The 22,808-nt window shown below is 33.9% G+C and overlaps 1 protein-coding gene across 1 annotated transcript; it reads right to left on the bottom strand.

Annotated features, from left to right (window-relative positions):
- Positions 1 to 15,925: 15,925 nt before the first annotated feature.
- On the bottom strand, positions 15,926 to 18,407 carry LOC149207760 (uncharacterized). The gene is made up of 3 exons (XM_089393948.1): positions 17,382 to 18,407; positions 16,481 to 16,522; positions 15,926 to 16,391 (listed from the first exon to the last, which is right to left on the bottom strand). The coding sequence occupies exons 1-3, from the start codon at positions 18,216 to 18,218 to the stop codon at positions 16,311 to 16,313; spliced, it is 960 nt and encodes a 319-aa protein (XP_089250074.1). The 5' UTR covers positions 18,219 to 18,407; the 3' UTR covers positions 15,926 to 16,310.
- Between the last annotated feature and the right edge of the window lie 4,401 nt (positions 18,408 to 22,808).

Raw genomic sequence — 22,808 nt, forward strand, 5'->3', positions numbered from 1 at the left:
CAACAGCGTTTGGACAAAGGTAAGAACGAAACACTTGATTTCTCATATCATAATGTATGTTTAGAGAAGGATAGCTCCAGTTTGTTTTGTTTGTCATTAGAATGTCTTAGACTTCTAGGAAGGTCAGTTGTGTCCGCACCCTTGACTGATTCCGTGTGACAAATTGGCGACTCCGCTGGGGATAGATTCCATTGATGAGAAGAGTCTTTTCTTTTGTGTGAACTTTGCTTTGAGAAAATTGGTTTATTTTTCTGGTTTTGGCTCTGTGACTTTGTTTTTGGGTGGGTTAGCTTAGGGTTAGTTTCATTTTAGTTTTTCTTGAATTTTCCAGTAGGACGCACCCTCTGAGTATTGCACAGTGCGTCCCTGGACGCACTGTCGCTGTGTGCACAGTGCGGGCCCGCACCTGTCTTAACGGGTTGCCTGCGTCCCCTGCTGAAATTTGAGAAAATTCCATTTTTTGTATTTTTGCTCTTAGATTTTGCTTTTTCTTAGTTTTTACTGCCCAGATCCACTAATTACCTGCCATAAATCTTCACCTAAGCTTGTTTCATTGGCATTCCTGCTTTAAGCTTTCATCAATTGGGTGTTTTGAGTCTCTTTCTTGAGAAATTCTTGATTTGTTTTCCTTTGGTCATTACTTAGAGGTTTCTATCAGTCCTTTCACAATTTTGGATCTTTTTGCTTCTTGTGTATGAGTGTTAATCGCCTTTGAGTGTTTTTATTTTTGATCTTTGGAACTCTCACCCAATTTTCTCAACTTGCACTTGATTGGTTCTTAGATCACATTAGAATCATCTTGTGTTTGAGAATTCTCTTGCATAGATCACATTTGCATAATTAGAATTCTCATTTTCGGAATATGAATGAAAAATGTGCATAGATTACACTTGCATACTTTTCAAGTGAATTGTGCTTAGATTACCATTGCATAGTTTACATTCTGAAAAATCAATCGTAGATTTAGATCAGTTTTCTTTGATTTGAATTTACACAAAATAGAAAATAAAAAATGGTTTGGAATTGATTTGCATTAGTTTTTCTTGATGAAATTAGTGCATTAGAGAATTTGTTATATTTTCTCTTAGTGATCAATTTTTTGCATTGTTGGAAGTGAATGGAAACTCTCTCCTTACTTTAGTTAGGATTCATCGAATTGAAAAGATTACATTATCATATTTGATTGCATTCAGTTGAGTCGGGTCATAACACCATTGGTTTCATATCCATTTACCCATTTGAGTAATAACAGCCTTAATAACATAGCGCTTAATTAAAATTCATCTAGTAATTTTTACATTTCTAGGGCTCTGATACACCAACATAGCTTAGGCTAGTGTCTTGGAGTAGGAGAGTAATTAACTCTCCAAGACAGTAAAACCAAACAAGTAGCTGATCTTGTGATAGAATCAAATCCAATTGTTACATTTACACTCTGGGAAAGCTCCTCTTAAAGGAGAAGCACGAGCTCGTGTCCGAACCAGTGAGGGGATCCATCCTCCCTCGTTGGGAATGACGCCAGACAGTACGTATTACAAATGGTAAACCTCGGATTAACCATTGTCGAGGAGCCAGGGGTCACTTGTCGGTAAACCTTGGATTATTTTCAAGGAGCCGACAAGGGGATTGAGCTTGCTACTCTGCCCTTGCGTGCTGTCGGAGTTTAGACTGTTCCCCCAGGTGCATTTGTTGCGGTTGGTAACCTTAGTGGCCATTATCTTTAGGATTCTACCGAGGTGACGGTGGAGGGAAGGTCCCACTGTACCTGGAGCAGACGTCGGCTATACTCACTTGGATTTTCTGGGGGTTCACTTCACTCGAGACGGTTAAAGTGGAGGAACTTGGTCCAGTCTATTCATTAAGCAGGTTGCCGGGGTAACTGTTCCACCCGCCATTTCTGTACTGAATTCTACGAGGTTGGGCTTCATCACCAACTAGTGTTTTCGGTCCGGAGAGCTTACTGTTTGTGTGTGGTTTGACTCCTATATTTGATAGCGCGTGTTAATTTTTTTGTTTTTACTTTTAGAGACCATAGGTGTGAATTGTGAATTTTAATTGTTAGGTGTGAATTGTGACTTGTTAATTTTAGTTTTAAATTGTTAATAAAATTCACTGAAGTTGAATATAATGGCAAATGTTCCAGAATTTATCAACCTAGGAACCCCTCCTAATGAGAATCCTAGTACTTTTCCTTACTTTGGAAATGTTGGTCCTCCTTATATGGCTACTTTGTCATTACCTGGATTTACAATAGGTTTACCGATATGGTTATTTTCAACTTCGTTGGCCCAAAATACTCCAATTATTCAACCTCAACCGAATGCTTCTCCTTCACAGGGTTCACCATCTCAACATCACCAACCTTCTGTTGACCCTTTACCTTCTTCACCTAATTTTTCTTCCTCCATTTCTTCCTCTTCGCCTGGTAAAAGCCTTGTTGCTAGTAACCAGGAGGCTAAGAAGAAGAAGAAAGGGAAGAAGAAGAAGAAGAAGAAGCAAGATAAGAAAGAAGTCAACCAACCAACCACGACTGTAAGTGTTAGTGGTGTTGAGGAAAACTCCAACATGCAACGTAAACCAAAATACCCTTGCAGGCTTTGTAAGGGTGACCACTTCCTTGTCAATTGTCCTGGTATTCCAAAGGTCTTGGAAGTATGGTCAAAAAACTCTCATCAAATTTCCATTGATCCATCAACCAGTGATAGTCAGGTTCCTGGGAAAAAGGGTAAGGTTAGGTTTCCTTGTAAGTTATGCAAAGGGAGTCATCAAACTCACATTTGCCCTCACATGGATGAAGCCTCGAAATTGTTGGAAAACCTTACTGTTCCACAACAAGAATTTCCAACTGGTTACCGTAAACTTTCTCCCAACCTACCGTCAACTGACAGAGTGATTGATCTAAATTCAAGTACAGTCGATCACACTCTCCCATTGGAGAGTGAAACTCATGTCACTCAGGTTGATGATCAATTAGTTGATCAAGTGGTCGATTCAATTTCACAAAGAGTCGATCCCACTTTCCCTTTAGAGAGTGAATTTCATACCTCTCAGGTTCTTCTTGTTACATCAGATTCTTCTACGCCAGGGGGCATTTCACCTGTTTCTACAGAACCCCCTCCAAGTAGTGAGGTCTTTTCCTTTGATTGGAATAGACTGACAGAACCTCGTCTTCCTTCCTCCATCCCTTTCCAAATCATTGTTAAGGCTGGTAGTAGGGACATACATCGTACTCAGGTAGATGAAGGTGCTTCTGTTAGTATTTTATCCTCAACTATTTGGAAAGCTTTGGGTTCCCCTCAGCTTGCGCCTATTACACAGAATCTGAAAGCTTTTAACAGAACCATTAGTGAACCTTTAGGGATCCTTCCTAAGTTTTCTATTACCTTGGAAGGTAAAACTGTCTGTATTGATCTTATGGTAGTTCGAGGTCCCTTGGATTTCAATTTACTCCTTGGACGAGACTATGTTTATGCAATGAAAGCTGTCGTATCGACACTCTTTCGCGTGATGTCTTTCCCTCACAATGGCAGTATTGTGACTGTAGACCAGCTTTCGTTCCCTAGTCTTGTTTCAACTACCAATAATATGAAACCCCTAAATGTTCCTGATTCTAAAGTGGTATCTACCCTGCCACGGGTTAATTATGTGGCAACTGGTCCCATGTTTTCAGTTACCGATGTAAGTGAGCCTCTCGCTGTTTGCTCATCTTCCTTTGATTTAGATCTGGTAATTGACATGGAAAACTCTATGGGATTACTTGAACACGATGTTCTTCTCCCTTTTGAGTCCCTTGACATGTGTTCCTTCCAGAGAAGTATTCTTCCTTCTGATGAAGATCTCTTGGAAGCCATGATCAAGGTGTGTCCATTGACATGTCATTCCTCCAGTTGGAAGTCATGATCAGGAGCGCGAGGATAGTTTTTTCCTGTACCAACCTCGTTAAAAAATGAAACAGGCTGCAGTGAGGAAAATTCCTTTTACTGTGTCAACCTTGTTAAAAAATGAATCAATGTAGGTGAGGAAAGTTCTTTTTACTGTGTCAACCTCGTTAAAAAATGAATCAGTGTATGTGAGGATAGTTTCTTCTAGTCTCAACCTCGTTAAAAAATGAAACTGGAAGTCATGAGCATAGTTCCTTGTCTTGTGTCAAGCTCATTAAAAAATGAAACAAGGAGTTGTGAGGAAAGTTCATTTTACTGTGTCAACCTCATTAAAAAATGAATCAGTGTGTACGAGGAAAGTTCCTTTTACTGTGTCAACCTCGTTAAAAAATGAATCAGTGTATGTGAGGACAGTTCCTATTACTGAGTCAACCTCGTTAAAAAATGAATCAGGGTTTTGAGGATGGTTCCTATTACTGAGTCAACCTCGTTAAAAAATGAATCAGGTATGAGGATAGTTCTTTTCTTGTGTCAACCTCCTTAAAAATTAAACAACTCCCTTTTCAAGTTAAATATTGAAAGTAAACCTTCATTTCATCCAGCCGGTTGAATGCAATGAAGCCTGGGGGGCATGTACCTCGCTTTGCATCATTATGTTGGGGGCATGCGAACTTGGTGAGCATAGTTCCTTTTCTTGTGTCAAGCTCGTTAAAAAAAAAAAATGAAACAAGGGTAGGTTAAGTAGATTGTAGAGCGTAGTCATGAGCATAGTTCCTTGTCTTGTGTCAAGCTCGTTAAAAAATGAATCAAGGATTTTAGAGCACAGTTCCTTGTCTTGTGTCAAGCTCGTTAAAAAATGAATCAAGGTTTTTAGAGTAGAGTATTTGTTAGGTAGATTGTAGACAGTAGTTACGAGCATAGTTCCTTATCTTGTGTCAAGCTCGTTTAAAAATTGAAACAAGGGTTTTGAGGATAGTTCTTTTCTTGTGTCAACCTCACTAAAAAATGAAACAACTCCCACAAGTCTTTCCAAGATCTTGAAAGTAAAGCTTCATTCCATCCACCTCATTGAATGCAATGAAGCTTGGGGGGCATGTACCTCGTTTTGCGTCATTATGCTGGGGGCATGTGAACTTATAACAAGCATAGTTTTTCGTTTCAAGCTTGCATAAACATGAAACCGAATCCGAGCATAGTTCTTTTCCTGTGTCAAGCTCGTTAAAAAATGAAACAAATCCTCCTCTACTTGAGTCGAGAGATTGACTAGATCTCATAGATGTTAAGTATTTAGGTTAGTTATTTCAGTTTTTGCATAATTTTCTTACAGTTTTAGGTCGAGTCTTTCAAATGATCTCGTAACTCAACCTTCATTTCATCCAAATGGTTGAATGAAATGAAGCTGGGGGGCATGCGCTCTAGCAGTTATGCTTAGGGGGCATCAAACACAGTTTTTTCTCTGTTTCAAGCTTGTGAAAAAATGAAACTACTTTGAAGCATAGTTTTTATCCGTTTCAAGCTTTTGTAAAAATGAAACCTATCTCGAGTCAATTTCAGTTATTTTCAAGACTTGTTAAACTCATGAAAATACCGAGATTATTTTGCTATCTTTCATTCTCGTAAAACAAATGAAAATGCCGAGTTATTTCCGTCTCTTCCTGCTCGTAAATTAAATTGAAAGTCGGCCATATGAGTACATTTTTATCCCTTTTTCGAACTCATTAAAACTTACGAAAAAGTGAAAACCATGAGTACACTTTTATCCCTTTTTCGAACTCGTTAAAACTTATGAAAAAGTGAAACCTCAGAGTCATCTTTTAAGCCCTTTTCTGACTCCTAAAACATGAAAATATTGCCGAGCGTTTCTTTTACACTCGTTAAAACGGAATTAAAAGACGTTCTCCTTATAGCTCTTTTCTGACCGTAAAATCAGGAAAATATTGCCGTGTTTTTGTCGTTTCAAACTCGATACGGAAATAAAACGACCTGTCCTTGATCGCTTTTTACTTTTCAGGTCAGTGACACTAACTATGAAAGTACTCCTTGGTCGCAAGATCAAGTGGTTCCCCCAGGTATTATTTTATACTTTTTCGGGCTTGAGGGACACAAATTTACGAAAAAGTTCAACTTGGAGTTTCCTTAAGTTTTTCAGACTCTCAAAAATTGAAAAACGCCGAGTTTCTCCTATACTGGGCTCGTTAAACATTTCACAGTAAAGGACATGTTCAATTACAAACAGGAACGAACCACTCCTTCCTAGGGTTTGAATCAAAACTGGATTGGACTCATCCGAAGGATGAGCTTATAATCAAGCATATGTTATCCTCCTCAAGCTTGTTAAAAATAAAGAGGTACTTGCCAGAAATGGTGGGGGAAAAGAGAGAAGAATGAGCCTATTTGTTACCTTTTGTCTCAGAAGAAACTTTATTACCACTCTTGGACACGACACTTTTCATTCACCTGGGTTGGGAAATCCTTTACCTCACAGTTGATCAAACCACTTTTGAAAGTCTTCAACCGGGTTCCGGGGATTAACTTTAAGTTATTTAGCACCAAACCATCTGTCGTGTCGTTATGTGTCCAAGAGGTCTGCAAACAAAACTTTCATATGCAAAATACTTGTCATCCATTTGACCATCCCTGAGTCAGTCCTTACAGCAATATTTCTTCAACTTGAACAATGATTTCATGTTGTGGGCTTGCCCGCAACGGGTCACTTTCTATCGACATCAGCACATTATCTAGAGAGATGACTTAGGAATCGTCAGTACCTTGAAGTATGCATGCATCAATGGCAGGTTTCTCGCCTTTGACGTCAGTTTACATCATTGACTTTCGATCGAAGGATTCCGTTAAATGTTCGACACCAACTCATTCATTCACATCTCATGGATTGTACTGGGTACTTTGAGAACCATTGACATTACTGGTGGTCTCTCTCACGCTTGTTAACAGTTCACATCATCGACTGGTAATCAAGTGGTTTCTACCATGTTCGACATCGACTCATTTATTCGCATGGCTAGAATCGTACCAATTCGAGAAGTAGGAATGAAGACCCTGGATCAAATCTTTACCATCCAGGCTGCGAGGAGTTTTGTATTCATTATCTAAGTAGACTAATCTTAAACAGATGGCTGCGTCCATACTGTGTCTACAAAAGTCTATGATTATGATGTACGGAAAAATCATTCTTGTATCAGAGTAGTTAGTATGTTAGTTAAAGTTTTTATCTGAGTATGGGAATGCCTACCTCAGTGATGATATAATCTTATCCATGTATTTTGTGTTGAAAATTGCAGGTTCCAACCAGGTTCTCCACGAGATAATCCTCGAAATGATAAAGCGCTTCACCCTTCCTAGATAATACAAAACCCTAATCTATTCCAGGCTTCGCACTTTAGGGGGCAATCTGTTACACTAAAAAATGTCACCATGGCTATTTACAGTTGGTATGGCTCTATCAACAGTCATACTACCCTCTTAAGCAAGTCTTATGCCTCTGCTATTCATGTCAAACTCCAAGAAAGAGAGAAAGTCTTTATAAATATGTTTATCTCTGGGTACGCAGGTTCTCTCAAACCTTGCCTGCAGGTACGCACCTATTGTTCATAAGGTCTGTGTCCAAGGACGCTCTGTATCTAAAGGGGCAGGTGCGTTCCTCTGAAAAGGTTAAAATGCGCAAGTTTTATCTTCAAAAACTTACTTGTGGTCATTTCTAGAGCATTCTAGAAGGTTGTTTGATGTGTATTGAGCGCCTCCAGATGGTTCATGCACTCCTATCAAAGAGGAACTTATCCCATCAATAAGGGAGTGATCCCATCCAAAGAGGGGACTATCCCATTGATGGTGGACCTGATTAACTTCCTCTTGAGCACTATAAAAAGAGGCATTGAGCCAGAAGGAAAAAGGTTGAAAGCTATAGATTTCTAAGGGTAAATGCTGCAGGAATTAAGACTCCCATTTAGAAGCTTCTGAGGAGAGATTGCCATCTTTACTTGTTCTATTTGGAAGTGGGTGAGCTTTGTCAAAGTAGAGGAAGACTCTTGTGGACCCTGGAAGGAGCTTGCACAACACCAAGGCTCAGGTTGTAATGGTTCCTTTTGATTACCTTTAATGCAAATTGGTCCATTCTTCTCAATAACTTGTTGTTTATGGGTTATTTCATGTACTCCTTGGTCTATGTGTTGAATATGCTTTGTTTTATGTTATAATCAGGTGCTATTTAATTGTTTGACTGTTGGTGATTGCAGGTTTTGGAGAAAAGGAGGAGCTCATCCAGATCAACAAAGCTTGGACTTCTACAACAGCGTTTGGACAAAGGTAAGAACGAAACACTTGATTTCTCATATCATAATGTATGTTTAGAGAAGGATAGCTCCAGTTTGTTTTGTTTGTCATTAGAATGTCTTAGACTTCTAGGAAGGTCAGTTGTGTCCGCACCCTTGACTGATTCCGTGTGACAGGAAGAAGCAAGTGAACCCTAAACCGACCCAGACAATGATCTCGTAATGACTCCAGATGAGCCGTTTATATCGCTACATGCCTTGGCTAGAATTTATTTTCCCTAGACTCTCAAAATATGATGTTATATTAAGCATCATACAGTAGTGGTGTTGATTGATAGTGGCAACACTCATAACTTTGTCCATAAGAGAGGAGGAAATGTTGTTCATTTTTTTATACAGGTCACATCTAATTTCCAAGTCCTTATCGTTGATGGGGGGACCATGTAATGTGAAGGACATTGTGAGAATATTATGATTTAGGTGGGCGATTATCACTTCAAAACCAACATGTTTGTCAATGAAATGGGTGATTGTGACATTTTCCTTGGTGCTGAAAGGTTGCGCACACTAGGCCCTATCACAATCGATTTCCAGAAGTTATATCTGAGCTTTAAGAAAAACAACCACACTCATACATTGAGGGGACTCCAAGAAAGTGCTCCTACTATCATCAACTCACATTGAATGAGTAAGCTTTTAAAAGAGGGCCATCGAGGCCATTGAATTCACTCCTCCTCATATTCATCCTAACATGCAACAGGTATTAGTGCGCCAACAATGGGTCTTTAACAAACCTAACGAACTCTAACCTTCTAAGGGTGAACATGATCATCATATCCCTTTGGTCCCAGGGGCCCAAATGAAAAATGTACTCCCATATCAATATCCTTTTGCACACAAGGACGAGATTGAAAAAATCATGAAGGAACTCCCCGAAGCAGGTGTTATTCATCCCAGCAACATCCCTTATTCATCTCCAATGGTCATGGTTCTAAAGAAATACGGAGAATGGTGCATGTGTCTCGACTTTAGGGTCCTTGAAAAGCTCATTATCTAGGACAAATCTTGTATTCTAGTAGTTGATGATCTACTTAATGAACTACAAGGTGTAAATTTTTATACCAAGCTAGACCTTCACCTGGGCTATCACCAAACACACATGAATGAATTTGACATTCCCAAGACATGTTTTTGAACTCATGACGACCTTTATGAATTCCTAGTCATGCAACTTGGTCTCCATAATGCTCCATCCATTTTTTAGAGCCTCATGAACCACCTTCTGAAACCATATCTCAGAAAGTTGTCCTAGTATTTTTGAATGACCTTCTCATCTACAACATAACACGGGAAAAACACCTTCAACATGTTGACCAAATATTGCAACTGCTCCAAGATCACAAATTAATTGTCAAATTATCCAAGTACTCTTTTCGAATGGGAAAAGTAGATTATTTTGGACACATTTTGCGTCATGACAGAGTGAAGGCTGATCCGAAAAAGATTCAGGAAATGCAAGATTGGCCACAACCAAAAACCTTGAAGAGTTTGTGGGGATTATTAGGTCTCGCGGGCTACTATCGTGAATTCGTCTGCAATTATGGATACATTTCTAGATCCCTCACTAATATTCTTAAGAAAAATTCATTTCTCTAGATTGACGCAACTCAGCAGGCCATCTTGGCTCTCAAAAAAGCCACGTACTCCATTCTAGTAATGGATTCACTAGACTTCACCAAGTATTTTGTTACTAAATATGGTGCTTTAGGTACATGAATTGGTGCACTATTAATGAAGGAAGGTAGATGATTGGATTTCACAAGTCAAAAGATCAGTGGCAAACATCTAGGTCAATCTATGTATGAGAAAGAAATGATGCCATATTACATGCAGTAGACACTTTGTGACCATACTTATTAGGGCGATGTTTCCAAAAACCGCATCATGGAAGAGTTTCATTCCTCTATAATTATAGGACATTTAGGTTTTCAAAAGACCTATGCATGTGCATGTTGTTCTTTCTTTTGGACCACCATGAAGAACAAAATTCTTACTTTTGTAGTTGAATTTGATGTATGCCAACACAACCAAGGGGAAATTATTAAGCTATCGAGAACCTTACAACCATTGTCGTTCCCTGCTTCCATATGGATGGATGTTTCCATGCATTTCATTGCAAGTCTCCCAAAATCTGGAAACAAATTAGTCATCATGGTGGTTGTTGACAAAATTTCCAAATATGCTCATTTTTGTGCTCTACTACACCGATTTACCCCAACATTGGTCGCTGAAGTTTTCATGGACCAAATCTTCAAATTGCATGGCAAGCTTGCTTCCATTGTGTCTGATCGAAACCCCACCTTCAACAGCAAATTTTGGTAGAAACTTTTCAAGCTCCAGTGCACACGACTCCAACTAAGTACAACTTATCATCCACAAAAGGATGGTAAAACAGAAGAAGTCAACAATTGTTTGGAGACCTGTTTGCAGTGCTTCACTTCAGATAAGCAACATCAATGGGTACAATGGTTGTCTTTAGTTGAATGGTGGTATAATACTAACTATCATGAAGCCACCAAGATGACACCATATGAGGGAGTGTATGGCCAACTCTCACCTTCACTAGCTTCTTATATCTCGGATGTTCCAAAGTACTCTTAGCTAATCAAATCCTATAGAATTGTGCCACCATGATCACTCATCTCAAAGATAATTTGCAGCAAGATCAAAACAAAATGATGTAACAGGCTGACCAACATTGTTCCAAGTGGTCATTTCAAGTAGGTGACCTAGTGTTCTTGTGACTCCAAATATATAAGCATACCTCTCTCAAAGAAAAGGGCGAACATAAACTAGCACCAAAATTCTATGGACCTTATTGTGTACTTCAACATATAGGAGTAGTCACTTACAACCTCGCTTTGTCAATTTCTTCAAAAATCCACATGGTCTTCCATGTATTGTGCATCAATAAAGTTTCGGGGAATAATTATAGCATTCAAACAAGTCTTCTGAAATTGGATGAGGAAGACTCACTTTGGTTCTCACCAGAATAGGTCCTTGATACTCAAAAAATACATCTCCATGGCCGCACGATCAAGGAATTCATCATCAAGTGGAAAGACACCTCTCTAGAAGGTTTGACATCGGAACCAACCACTATTCTTCAACAGTTTCCACAACTTCTGCCTTGAGGACAAGGATGCTTTTGATGGGGGAGGGCATGTTAGTATCCAACCCTAACTCGTTATTCATGTAATAAGCCCAAGGGGCATAGTTAGAGTCATAGTTAGTTATTTGAGTCAATAAATCTCGTATGAGGTTATCCGCATTAATAATAATCGTAAGTGGTTGACTAGCATTATAGAAAATGTACCACAATTAGTTATAAATGGACCATACTTTATAAATAAAGTGGTTAACCGCTCTTATGCAGGGGACCACTAGTAGTTAGGGTTTTGGATGTCATTAAGTTATAAATAGTCTTAGATAATAAGGGAAGAATCATCAAGTCTAATTGTAATCGAGCTCTGCTCTGTTGGAGCTTTCCCCCTCGAAGAGACAAGTGAACATTGTATTATTCTTATGAATAATAAAATATATTTCTAGTTTGTCTCATTTCATGTGATATTTATGTGTTTCGGGCCATATTTTTTTGTATTTATGGTATTCTACTTTTTTCGCAGGTCACATCCATAGTAAAAATTATGCCACTCAGAAGTTGACCTTATTGTTTTCACCACAATAGTTCAAGAGGATGGAACGTCAACTCTGATTATTCATGGAAAAGGAGCTAGTCATGCGATTGATGTGGAAGACTCTAGCAAAGTCTATATTGTAACTTTGGTTAAGAGTTGAGGTACTTTCGCCTAACCACTAGTAGACTATCTGGAAATGTTATAACCAAGCTACTAGGAGGGAAAGCGATTCCATTCTTTCAAGTGCATTTTTTCCAAAGTTGAGAAAAAATAGCCAAGAGGGATAGGAGATAGAGCATACAGAGATGATTTGTGGACTATACTAACCCACGGGACACATGCCATACTTCTTTGTACTTGCAACCATATTCTTATTCAAAGAAAGAGATCATAATGACCTCACATTCTAGTTGGGTTTTGCCCCAAAAGGGTTTCCCAAAGAATATCTATGTCAAATGTGTGCATGAAATTTTATTTTTCCATTCTCTATTTTCTGCATAATTTTTATTCATATGTGTGCACTATTAACAGTAAAATCTAAAGATCTAAAAATCTATGAAAATTATAATAGTATAGAATTTCATATTTTCAATATAATTTTATTAGATCTATTGTAACTAATGATGATACTCTACACATCAATACGACCCATAAATGAAAATCAATTATTTTACACTAAAAAATTATTCAAATAAAAATTAGTAAAATTAATATTTTTATTTTATTTAAATTTTTTACTTATATAAAAAAATTATAATATTTATAATATAACATGGATTATTTAAAAAAATTTAAATTATATATATATATATATATATATATATATATATATATATATATATATTTTTTGAACTATTTTATTAACATTAATAATAATTAATTAAATTAAACTATAAATTATTTATATATAATTATATATAATCAATTTAATTTTATTAATATATTTTTAATTCATAAATAATTCAGAGTCCCTCTTCCTCCCATTACACAACATAGATTCTATAAAACATTCAATAACACAGTTAAATAACCTCTTCTATTAATACAATAAAATAATATAGGAAATGAAAACAAGACCTCTTCTGTTAATACATATTATATATCCTAACATAATTCCATCGCTAGATTTTTCAAAAAGTTCACGCTTTGTCAACCATGAACACAGTTCTTAATAAGGAATGTTGAGATCACGAAAATAAACATTTATTAACATGATTAAAGAATTTGATGGTAACAGAAAATCAAAATTTTATAAAATCAAAATGACTATTTTAATCTATTTATTTTCAATTAAAAAAATATTTGATTAAAGAATTTGATGGTAACAGAAAATCAAAATTTTATAAATCAAAATGACTATTTTAATCTATTTATTTTCAATTAAAAAAATATTTACTATGAAATATAATAATTATAGAAAATAATCGTCAGTCCTAACGAATTTAACAAAATTACAACTTAATTAATTTTTATTTATTAATTAACATACAATTTTTAATAATAATTTTAAATAAAATTATTTTTATATATTACTTTATATATTTTATTTAGGCATTTAACTTATTCATTTATTATAAGGTCATTTATTTAACTAATTTTCCTTTAAATTATTAATTTATAATTTTTAATAATTATTTCTGAAACCGAATACCCTCAATAATAATTTATTTATTTTATACTAATTAAATTATTATAATAATTTTGACCCTTGATTCTCGAGTCAAACTAGCTGTTAGGCAAGGTGGCTGTTGGAGGCTCCACTCAGAGTATTTAACATGATGAGCTAGATCTGTTTCTTCAACTTGTCCTGAGGATGAACCACACTAGTTGGTTCGAAACGTGTCGACAAATGGTATTCCATGTGATTTTCGCCGAAGAATTTTTCTCTAAAATTACTATCCTTAAACTTATAAAATAAACAAACTAATTTCTAAAACTAGAAAACTAATTTCTAAAATTAGAATTAAAATAACCATCAACTAAACATAGAAGTGATAATATTTTTTTAAATTATAAAATATTTTATTTTTACTTCACATTTCTTTCATATTTAAAATGAAATTCAGTTATTAATTTAGTTTTTATATTTATTTAAATTAGATTTTCAAAGATTGGGGTGAATTGATATTTCATCACAAGTTTAACCATAATTATAAAGTTCAACCATAATTATAATATTGAGAGAAAGATAAATAGAAGTAGAAAGTATATTATGACATTGAAAGAAATTATATCTAATGGATTATGAAATATGAAATAAAATAATCTTCTCTGATACTCTTGTTATTTTATATGGATGTATGTTTTTTGGTTGCAATATCTCCAAAATGTTTCTTAGAACAGATCCCAAATTTGTTTATAACATATAGTCACAAGATTAAAGAAAATACACCATATCCTATATCTCTGGTTAAATCTAGCCATTTCCCCATTTAAAGCATGGTTGTGAGTAGGGATCTTATGTATCAAAAGCACTTAAGCAACATGGAAGACATGAGGCTTTCTAAAATCGCTTCTAACTCTAGCTAAATTCATCACTTTTGGCTCAAATGGCATTCACATAAAGATTCTCAATCTTGGCTCAACCATTGGGAGATAAACGACATGATTTGGAAAATTAAAGATTTAAATATTAAAAACATTATTAGATCAAAATTTATGGTTTCTTTGACTAGTTTAAAAGAACAAAATAAGCATGGTTAAAATAAGAAGAAATTCTCATGAGTTTCAAAGAAAACATTGGCCAATTCCCAAAAGACTATGGATGATAGATTACCACTTTTGGAAATATTTGTCACACTACCAACTTTCTCTACATTTTGCATAAGAAAAATTATGGTGATTTAGTAATATTTTTCTTTATGATTTTTTAACATAGAAATAAAATGCTAAAAACTCTAAATACTCTCTTATCTAATCAAAATTTAATAAATTATTTCAACTATAATAAATATTAATCACCATTAACAACAAATTTGTTATTTCCAAAATATTTAATAAATTTTAAATAAAATCGTCCTTAACTCATATTTAAAATAAAAGTTGAAATTATAAAAAATTATAAAACAAAATTAAGTATGAGGTACACTACTTTTGAAGGGAAAACTTCGAGACTGCATTGCAATCTCCCGTACTAATCTGCAAGATAACCTAACTACAACCAGAAACCTCGAAATTCTCCCATAGTAAGCTGCAAGATAACCTAAGTACAACCAAGTTAGGATCAGAGTAAAATTTTTATTAAATTGTATTTTAATTAACAAATAAAATTATTTTAATTATTTTAATTTTTATGTTTTTCTCGATTAGTTTAAGTGGCCATGGCAGTAGAATTTAAGTGGCCATGGCAGTAGAATGAAGTCTCACAAAATAAGTGACCTTCTTATACTACTCTCTATATTCCTCCCCATTACTAAGTGAATAATGAAAACATGTAAACTCTATATTCCTCCCCATTACTAAGTGAATAATGAAAACATGTAAAGTAGTAAATGAAAAAGTCCTCAAAAAAAACCTACTGTCATACCATTCGAACAAATCCAGTAAATCCAGTCTCCTACCATTCTAGTTCTCGTGTTCGAACAAATCCATTCTCCTACCACTCTAGTTCTCGTGAGAGTCCGAATACAAGGGAACCACTACACGGAGGGACAAATCCACCATCTTCAACCTAAATATCTGGCCGAAGCACACGATGTTGGCTGCAACTGCCCTTCACCGACTTTGATCCTCTTTATGTTGCACATGTTCTGTGCAATCGACAAACCTAAACAAAGACTTCAAAATTAGGTCAATTAGATCGATTGTTTTTTACCAAGGACAAAAGAAGTCGTGTAGTTATGACCTATGCCAAACTCAAGCTGGCACACTAGGGTGCAGTAAAGACATGTCACCTTGATCTATATGTTTGATCTGAATCTTAAAAAATCCAAGAGTATGAAAAAAAATACAAAACCCTTTTATACAAAATATAAAGACATATGATTTGGAATAAAAAACACTTTTAATACACAAAGATATATATATGATTTCCGCTCTCGGAAGATCGAAAAGTGTGAATATATATGTATATATATAGCTCAGACAGGAATTTGCAACCAAGGCTGACCCGTCATTTTGTCGGTCTACACAATTTTCTACAATTTCCTTAACATCTTCTCAGGAGAAGAAAAGACTATAGTAATTCAGGCTTCGAATTTCGGACCAGCGCTACCTTGTCATGTTCACGGTCTGCAAAACAGTATAGAAGTTTTCTGCAATTTACTTAACATCTTTTATATAAATAGAAATACTATACTAACTCAAACATCGAATTTGGAACCGGTGCTGCCCTGTCATTTTTACGGTCTGCATAACAGTACAGAACGTTTTCAGTAATTTCCTTAACATCGATGACAGGTTTATAATGGTTTTGGTCGTCAGATTCCGTCGCCGTAAGGTTTTGATCAGACCATTGAGCTGTACCTGCAATCTGGGTTTGAAGGAATAGACGAACGTTGACGAACAATTGGACGCCAGCATGCGAACTGAGGGAATACACGGAAAAAATGTTAGTTATTGGGATAGACAATAGAGAGAAAACAAGAATATTTGCAGAAGCGCATAGGGCATGGACCTTCTGGCGCAATGTATGTAGACTGTTCTTCCATCCCTTGACCTAAAATCCAGGGGCAACAGTGACGTATTTCAGAATTTGATTTGGAAAAATAAAAGGGTAAAAATCTTAACAACAATAATTTTGTGTGTTTCTTTCTCACCAAATTAGCCGGTAGAGTATGCCTTCAGAGGTTAGCCTGCAGAGTATATATGCCTTCAGAGGGGTGAAAGGGTAGAGTATATATTTTTATAGATTTAACAGTCAAATTACTCTAGAAAATGGATTAAATATGATGTTTTCTGTTAAATGATTTTAAATAATAATAATAAGAAGAAAAAATATGACATTTTCTAGAAAATAGAAGTCAAACCATTAATTATGTTGTTTTTCCAATTAGTTACATTATTTAAATTTGGTATAAGTTTGCAACACTCTAATATGGCTCATCTAATCACATTAAATCTTAATGATGTGATTAATCCAAAAGACAATTTCATTCTAAATATTTTGAAATGTCAAACAATTTGTCTCTCCTAATTATCAGATTCCTAAATATTCTTAAAATTAATCTTTTTAGTAATTATCAGATTCCCTTTTAAGAAGTCACATGTTCAAACTAGAGAGATAGAGTATGTATGACCTGGTAGACTTGCAGTGAAATCTGTGTCCCTAAATGGGTTCTCTATAACCTTAAAATTAGATAATAATAATAATTGATGATCAAATCCTTAAATATTCCAAAAATCTATTATCTAAATAAATTTACCCACTTAATTTAATTGAAGATCAGATTAAGGATCAGATTTCTGGATATTCCAGAAATATGTATCTATGTTTTCTAACTAAATCTAATTAATTAACTTACTACATGGTAATTAATATTTTTCAATAAACAATATATTCTGCTTTCTCCTCTCACCATTTTAGCAAGTGCCGACGGCACTTTTTTTCGCGGTTGTTCTCTGGGACTGAAAAGTTGATCGAAAGAGTTTACTGATACCATGTCAATTGAATCCCTGCGGGTGGTGGAGCTCAGGTTACGGTTGAGACGGAGAGGATTTCTGTAAGAAGCTTCCTGGAGGCGAGGAGGAAGCGCTAACTTTGACTGTCCGAAATCATTTTGGGAAATTTCATGGTCCATTGATTTATCACCTCTTCCCCATTCGAAAAGGGAATTCGAGCGCTCCGAAGCAAAAGATTTGCTGCCCTTGTCCAAAGAGTGGTGGCTGGAACTGCTCGAAGAGACTGATCTGTTATGCACTGCGACTGAGCTGCGGTTCGCTACGGTCATCGTTATTGTCAATTTTACACCATTCTCCAGACGAGTGCTTCCATCACGTAAAACTCCACTGTCACTGTATATGTTTTTCATGATACAGTTCCTGAATTCACCCGTCAATTGGTCGACTTCATCTTGAACTTCTTTATTTGGCTGAGAGCTTATGATCCTTTTCTCGTCCGAATTTGCAGAGGGGCAATTCTCTGCGACGGCTTTCCCCGGTTCTTCATCACTATCATCATTCTCAATATCTGATGGCGCTCGAAGCGAGGGACTTCTGCGGAATCGTTCGTTCCCGAAGGCATCCCTGTATAGAACAGTATCAAGATAATTGGTTTGGCCCGGAAGATCTGGTTTTTCATTTACAGTATTCACTCCGAAATCGGCTTCAGGTTCGGAGTGTCTGGAAAACTTACTGTCCTTCCCAAACAGATGTTCCATGGAATCATTTCGAAATTGAAAGATATCAGACATCATAATAGACACTATACTTACGACTGTGCTAAGGTCGTAAACACATAGCTGAGAACTGGAACTATAACAAAATAAACCTTTTGATATTTTTAAGAGGACGTAAGCTTCGATTCCATTGCTCGGAGACAACAATTTATTTAAAAGGAAGTGAAGCTACAGCTGTTCAACAGAGTTTCATGTCGCTGAACATTAAATGGGTTTAAATGGGTGTGCTTATTCTTGATTTGTTCCATGCCACTTGGAAAGTTTCAATATATCAGATCGTTTCACGCCGCATATTATTATATTTTAGATTCTCTATATAATAATTGCATGCCATCGTACCTATGAACTATGCGAAACTCACTCTGGCACGCTAGGGTTTCGAGAAAACATGTTTCCATGATCTTGTGATGAAAATTTAGAGACGACCTTAGGGTTTGCATTAAGTAAAGCACACATCATGTGAGGAAGACAGCGTCGTTTACTTTACGGCTGTTATTTGCATAGACAGTGCTCTGTCCAATGGGAAAAAAGTCTTACAAATTTTGTGCATTGGATATAAGTCTCAACCAACTGGAACTCTGTATGGAGTTGTCGTTTCTGAAATTTGAAGTATCATGCAATTTTGACATTTGCTATTTAGAAGCGTCATGAAAACAACATAGATCGCATTTTCGAATTTATTAATTATCGTGAATCTTTGAAAATCAGTTAGAAGCGTATGAAAACTACAGAGATCGCATTTCAAAATTGCGAATTTTTTTACAATTTGGGAATTAACAGTGTCATGAATAACTAGTAATAGTTTAATTGAGTAGAATATAGCTTTAAAATTCTTACTTAAATAAACTCTTTAAATAGAAATTATGCTATATGGTAAAGTACTTGAATCTTATATAGCATTATATTTTAGGAAAAAAAAATTCTGGAGAAACCATATAGAAATTTTAGGGTGGATGTGTTTTTAATTTTTATCGAGGTTTATCATTAGTGAATAGAGTTTCTAAAAAGCATCAATTTTAAAAAATTTATGTGATTTCTCAAAAAAAAAAATTTGATTTAAATCACAAATCACAGAAATATCTAATCTGAAATAATGAAATTTTATTTTTTTGGCTTACACAATTTGTATGTCTATAGAATTTTTGTCTGCAATTATTGCATTCATTGTTTTTAGAATCCATGTTTCTACCCATCTACCATAGCTCATCATCGAAATAGATCTATCCTAGCTCATCATCGAGATAGATCTATCCTATGATGAGCCACAGTGGCTCTAAACATAAATTCTAAAAGCAATGAATGCCGAGGAAAAAAACAAATTATTAAAAAAACATGTAAAATATTTATATGATTATAGGCCATTTGCAATGCACGGTTGCTTTTATGAATTTTAAAACTATTTTCCTATTTATATCAATTTTTTATTATAAATAAATAAATTTAAAATAATAATTAAACTACTGTAAATGATAATTTAATAAAACTAATATATTTATACTTAACCTTCAACATCTTGTAATCTCTTGAAATATGATTTGATTATTATTTGAGGAATGCTGGATGCTTTACGTAATAGTTTATTATTTTTTTCTTTTGCCACAGTTCAAATATATCCCATCGCATGTCAATTATGGCTGGACCCAATGGCGCTATGAATGGTTCAAATCTATCATTCACATCCCATGTTAATTTTGGGTTGAACCAATGGACCTATGAATGCTTATGGACTTCTAAATATGCCTAACATATTAAATGGTTAATAGAGTAGAGAAGAAGACAATTTATATGAGGTAGGTTATTTAGAATAAATCGAAATTTAATCTTTTTATATAGAACTAGTTTCGTCAACTTCATGACAATGTTGATAAAATGATTTTTTTTTGTTGATAAGGATTTCCATCGATTAAATTTTACATATTTTATGTGGTTAGAAAAATTAAAGAATTTATTATTTAGTATAGCATTAAACATAAATATCATATATTTTATAATTATAAAATATATTTTTTTGATATATTTAAAAAATATAATATTTAAATGTAATATTTATTTAAAATCAATATATTTATGTATGAGTTCATGGGGTTTTGGATTGATGGTGAATGGATGTATTGTTAAGGTATTCTTTGTGATAGGTCATCGCTTCAAATCTCTGGATAATTAAGTAGTATTATATGAAAAATATTTTAAATTTTTTATTTTGTAACTTTTAAAAAAGTCAATTTAAATTTAATTTAATAATTATTTTCTATCCATTGATAATAAAAATAAATTTATTTTTTTATTAAAAATATTTTAATTTCAATTATGTAATGAAATGATTGTTTATATAAATGTATATAAAAGATTATATTTTACACAAATAAATAAATATATATAGAAACTTTAAATTTTTATACATATTTTATTATATACATATCTGCTAAAGATTTGGGAGAATTATATATACTGATATTTGGTATATATATAATTGGGTTTGATTACCAATTTGATTAATGAAAAATTTTTCTTTTGAATTTTCTAGGTTCCCTTTTTTTTTATATTTTAATTCTATGTGTCTCGAGGAGAGAGAGATTATTGGAAGGAATGACATTGAGGAATCAACGTAGATTTCAAAAGAGTTACTTATTTTTGTATAATATTTTAAGGATTCATGGATGAATGTTGAGTTAATAATGGAAGAGATTGAATTCAAAATAAGGCGACCATATTGTTGAAAGATTTGAGCAAGCAAGGTATTTAGCGGAGTCCAGGTAGATGGTATTTATGATAGGGAGAAAACAACGGGTCTCTTTTACTTTTTTCCAACAAAGGGCAACAATGTAAATGAGTTTATTTGATATAATTATTTTTTTATAAATTATTCATAATTCATCTTTTGAGTAAAATTATTCATGATTCATCACTTAAGTGAAATTAACCATGTTTAAAAATATATATATATATATATATTATAAATAATTTAATATATAAATTTATTTTATAATAAAATAAATAATTTTTTTTATAACCCGTGTTTTATTATAATATTTCAGGTGTTGAAAAGTATTTCATGATAATAACTTATTTAAAAAAATTATTAGATATGAAGAATCATGCCATTGGAATTAATAAATTACAATAAATATGTGATATCAGCTTTAATATTATAATGATGAATAAAAATTATAAAATTTATTTGAGAGGAGAGTGGTTAGCATATTTTATGATTAATTTGTATAATTAGATTTATATGATAATAATAAATTAAGATAAATTATTTATATTACTGATAATATAGTTAAAATAAATAATTAATATAATTATATAAATGGAAGGGTTATTAAAATCTTATAAGTATTTATTCATATATATCTTAAAAAGTAGTTATAATATTAATAATATTATAAATTTATTATTATTATTAAAAAGAATTAATATATGTAAATGACAATGTTTTGGGGATTAATCACATCATTAAGATTTGGTTGACATTTCAAATCAACTACTGTGGTTCATTTTTGTGACACTTTTGTTGTGAGGATGAACTTTGTCATGAGGATAAACCATATTAGTTGGTTTGAAACGTGGACCAAATCCTATTGAACCCTAATGATGTGATTAATCCGAAAGACTCAATTACAATATGGATCACAAAAGTATAACATCTAAAGTTAATATATGAATTGAATACAAATATATTAAAAAAAACATGTAAAGCGATTTTTTTATTGTGGAAATTACATCTACCTTATTGTGGAGATTATTATGGAAATTAGATCTACTTTATTATAGAGATTCTTAGTCTATATATAGATGTGTTACAATATTATGGATCAATATCATATATTCTCAATACCACATATTTTATATATATGTTGTTGGTTAGAATGACATTTTTCTATTTAATTCATTTAACTCAAATGACAAATAATACATAATTAATTTTAAAAAGTTCCAAGGGATAGCTCAGTTGGTCCAGTTCTTGTTGTTAACTGCTTTGCCTATCTGAAGGTCGCTAGGTCAAATTTCCTCGATGCCATTGGGTTAAGCCTTCTCTAATTTGAGAGATGGATAAATCTCTTCAGATTAATCTACCTAAATTTTCCAATAAATGTAGCAAATACCACTCAATATTTGTGAACCACCTTAAAAAATACATAACTAATTTAATTATAAGAACTTTATTCTAAAATAAACAAACCTATAAAAACAAAAATTAGAACCAAAAACTATAACTTAATAATAATAATAAAAACAATCGTACGGGACAAGACATGACAGAAAGACTTCGTAAAGTAAGGGGCATTTAAGGCCTTCAAACTAATAGAGAGGAAATAATAAGGCGTTTTATAATAATATATTTGTATAAATTTGATGAACATCATTTATGGTTAACTTGGTGTATTTAATAATAAGGAAATCTTGAATATGTTATAACAGAAGTTTTGTGTTAGCACTTCGCCTGCTGATTGACCGGCCGGGATGAAAAACATAAAGTCTGTACACTCCTTTGCGCTCCTAAATTCCATTCTTCTCTCCATTCAGCTCTGGTTCCAAATACAGTTCATTTTTCTAGCCACCCATGAGCAGTTTAGTTTAGTCAACGTCCCCGTCTTAAACGGGATT

The sequence above is a fragment of the Pinus tabuliformis genome, chromosome 1_2 (genome assembly GCF_031772625.1).
Source record: "Pinus tabuliformis cultivar Carrire ecotype Pingquan chromosome 1_2, CPIR1, whole genome shotgun sequence".
NCBI classification, from domain to species: domain Eukaryota; kingdom Viridiplantae; phylum Streptophyta; class Pinopsida; order Pinales; family Pinaceae; genus Pinus; species Pinus tabuliformis.

Bases quoted from the DNA above. Each gene is read 5' to 3' on its own strand.
- LOC149207760 (XM_089393948.1), bottom strand. From the start codon at position 18,218: ATGATGTCTGATATCTTTCAATTTCGAAATGATTCCATGGAACATCTG. The intron at 16,523-17,381 runs GTGAGAGGAGAA...CCTGGATTTTAG, and splicing joins CGTCGGCACTTGCTAAAATG to GTCAAGGGATGGAAGAACAG. The intron at 16,392-16,480 runs GTCCATGCCCTA...GTATTCCCTCAG, and splicing joins TACATACATTGCGCCAGAAG to TTCGCATGCTGGCGTCCAAT.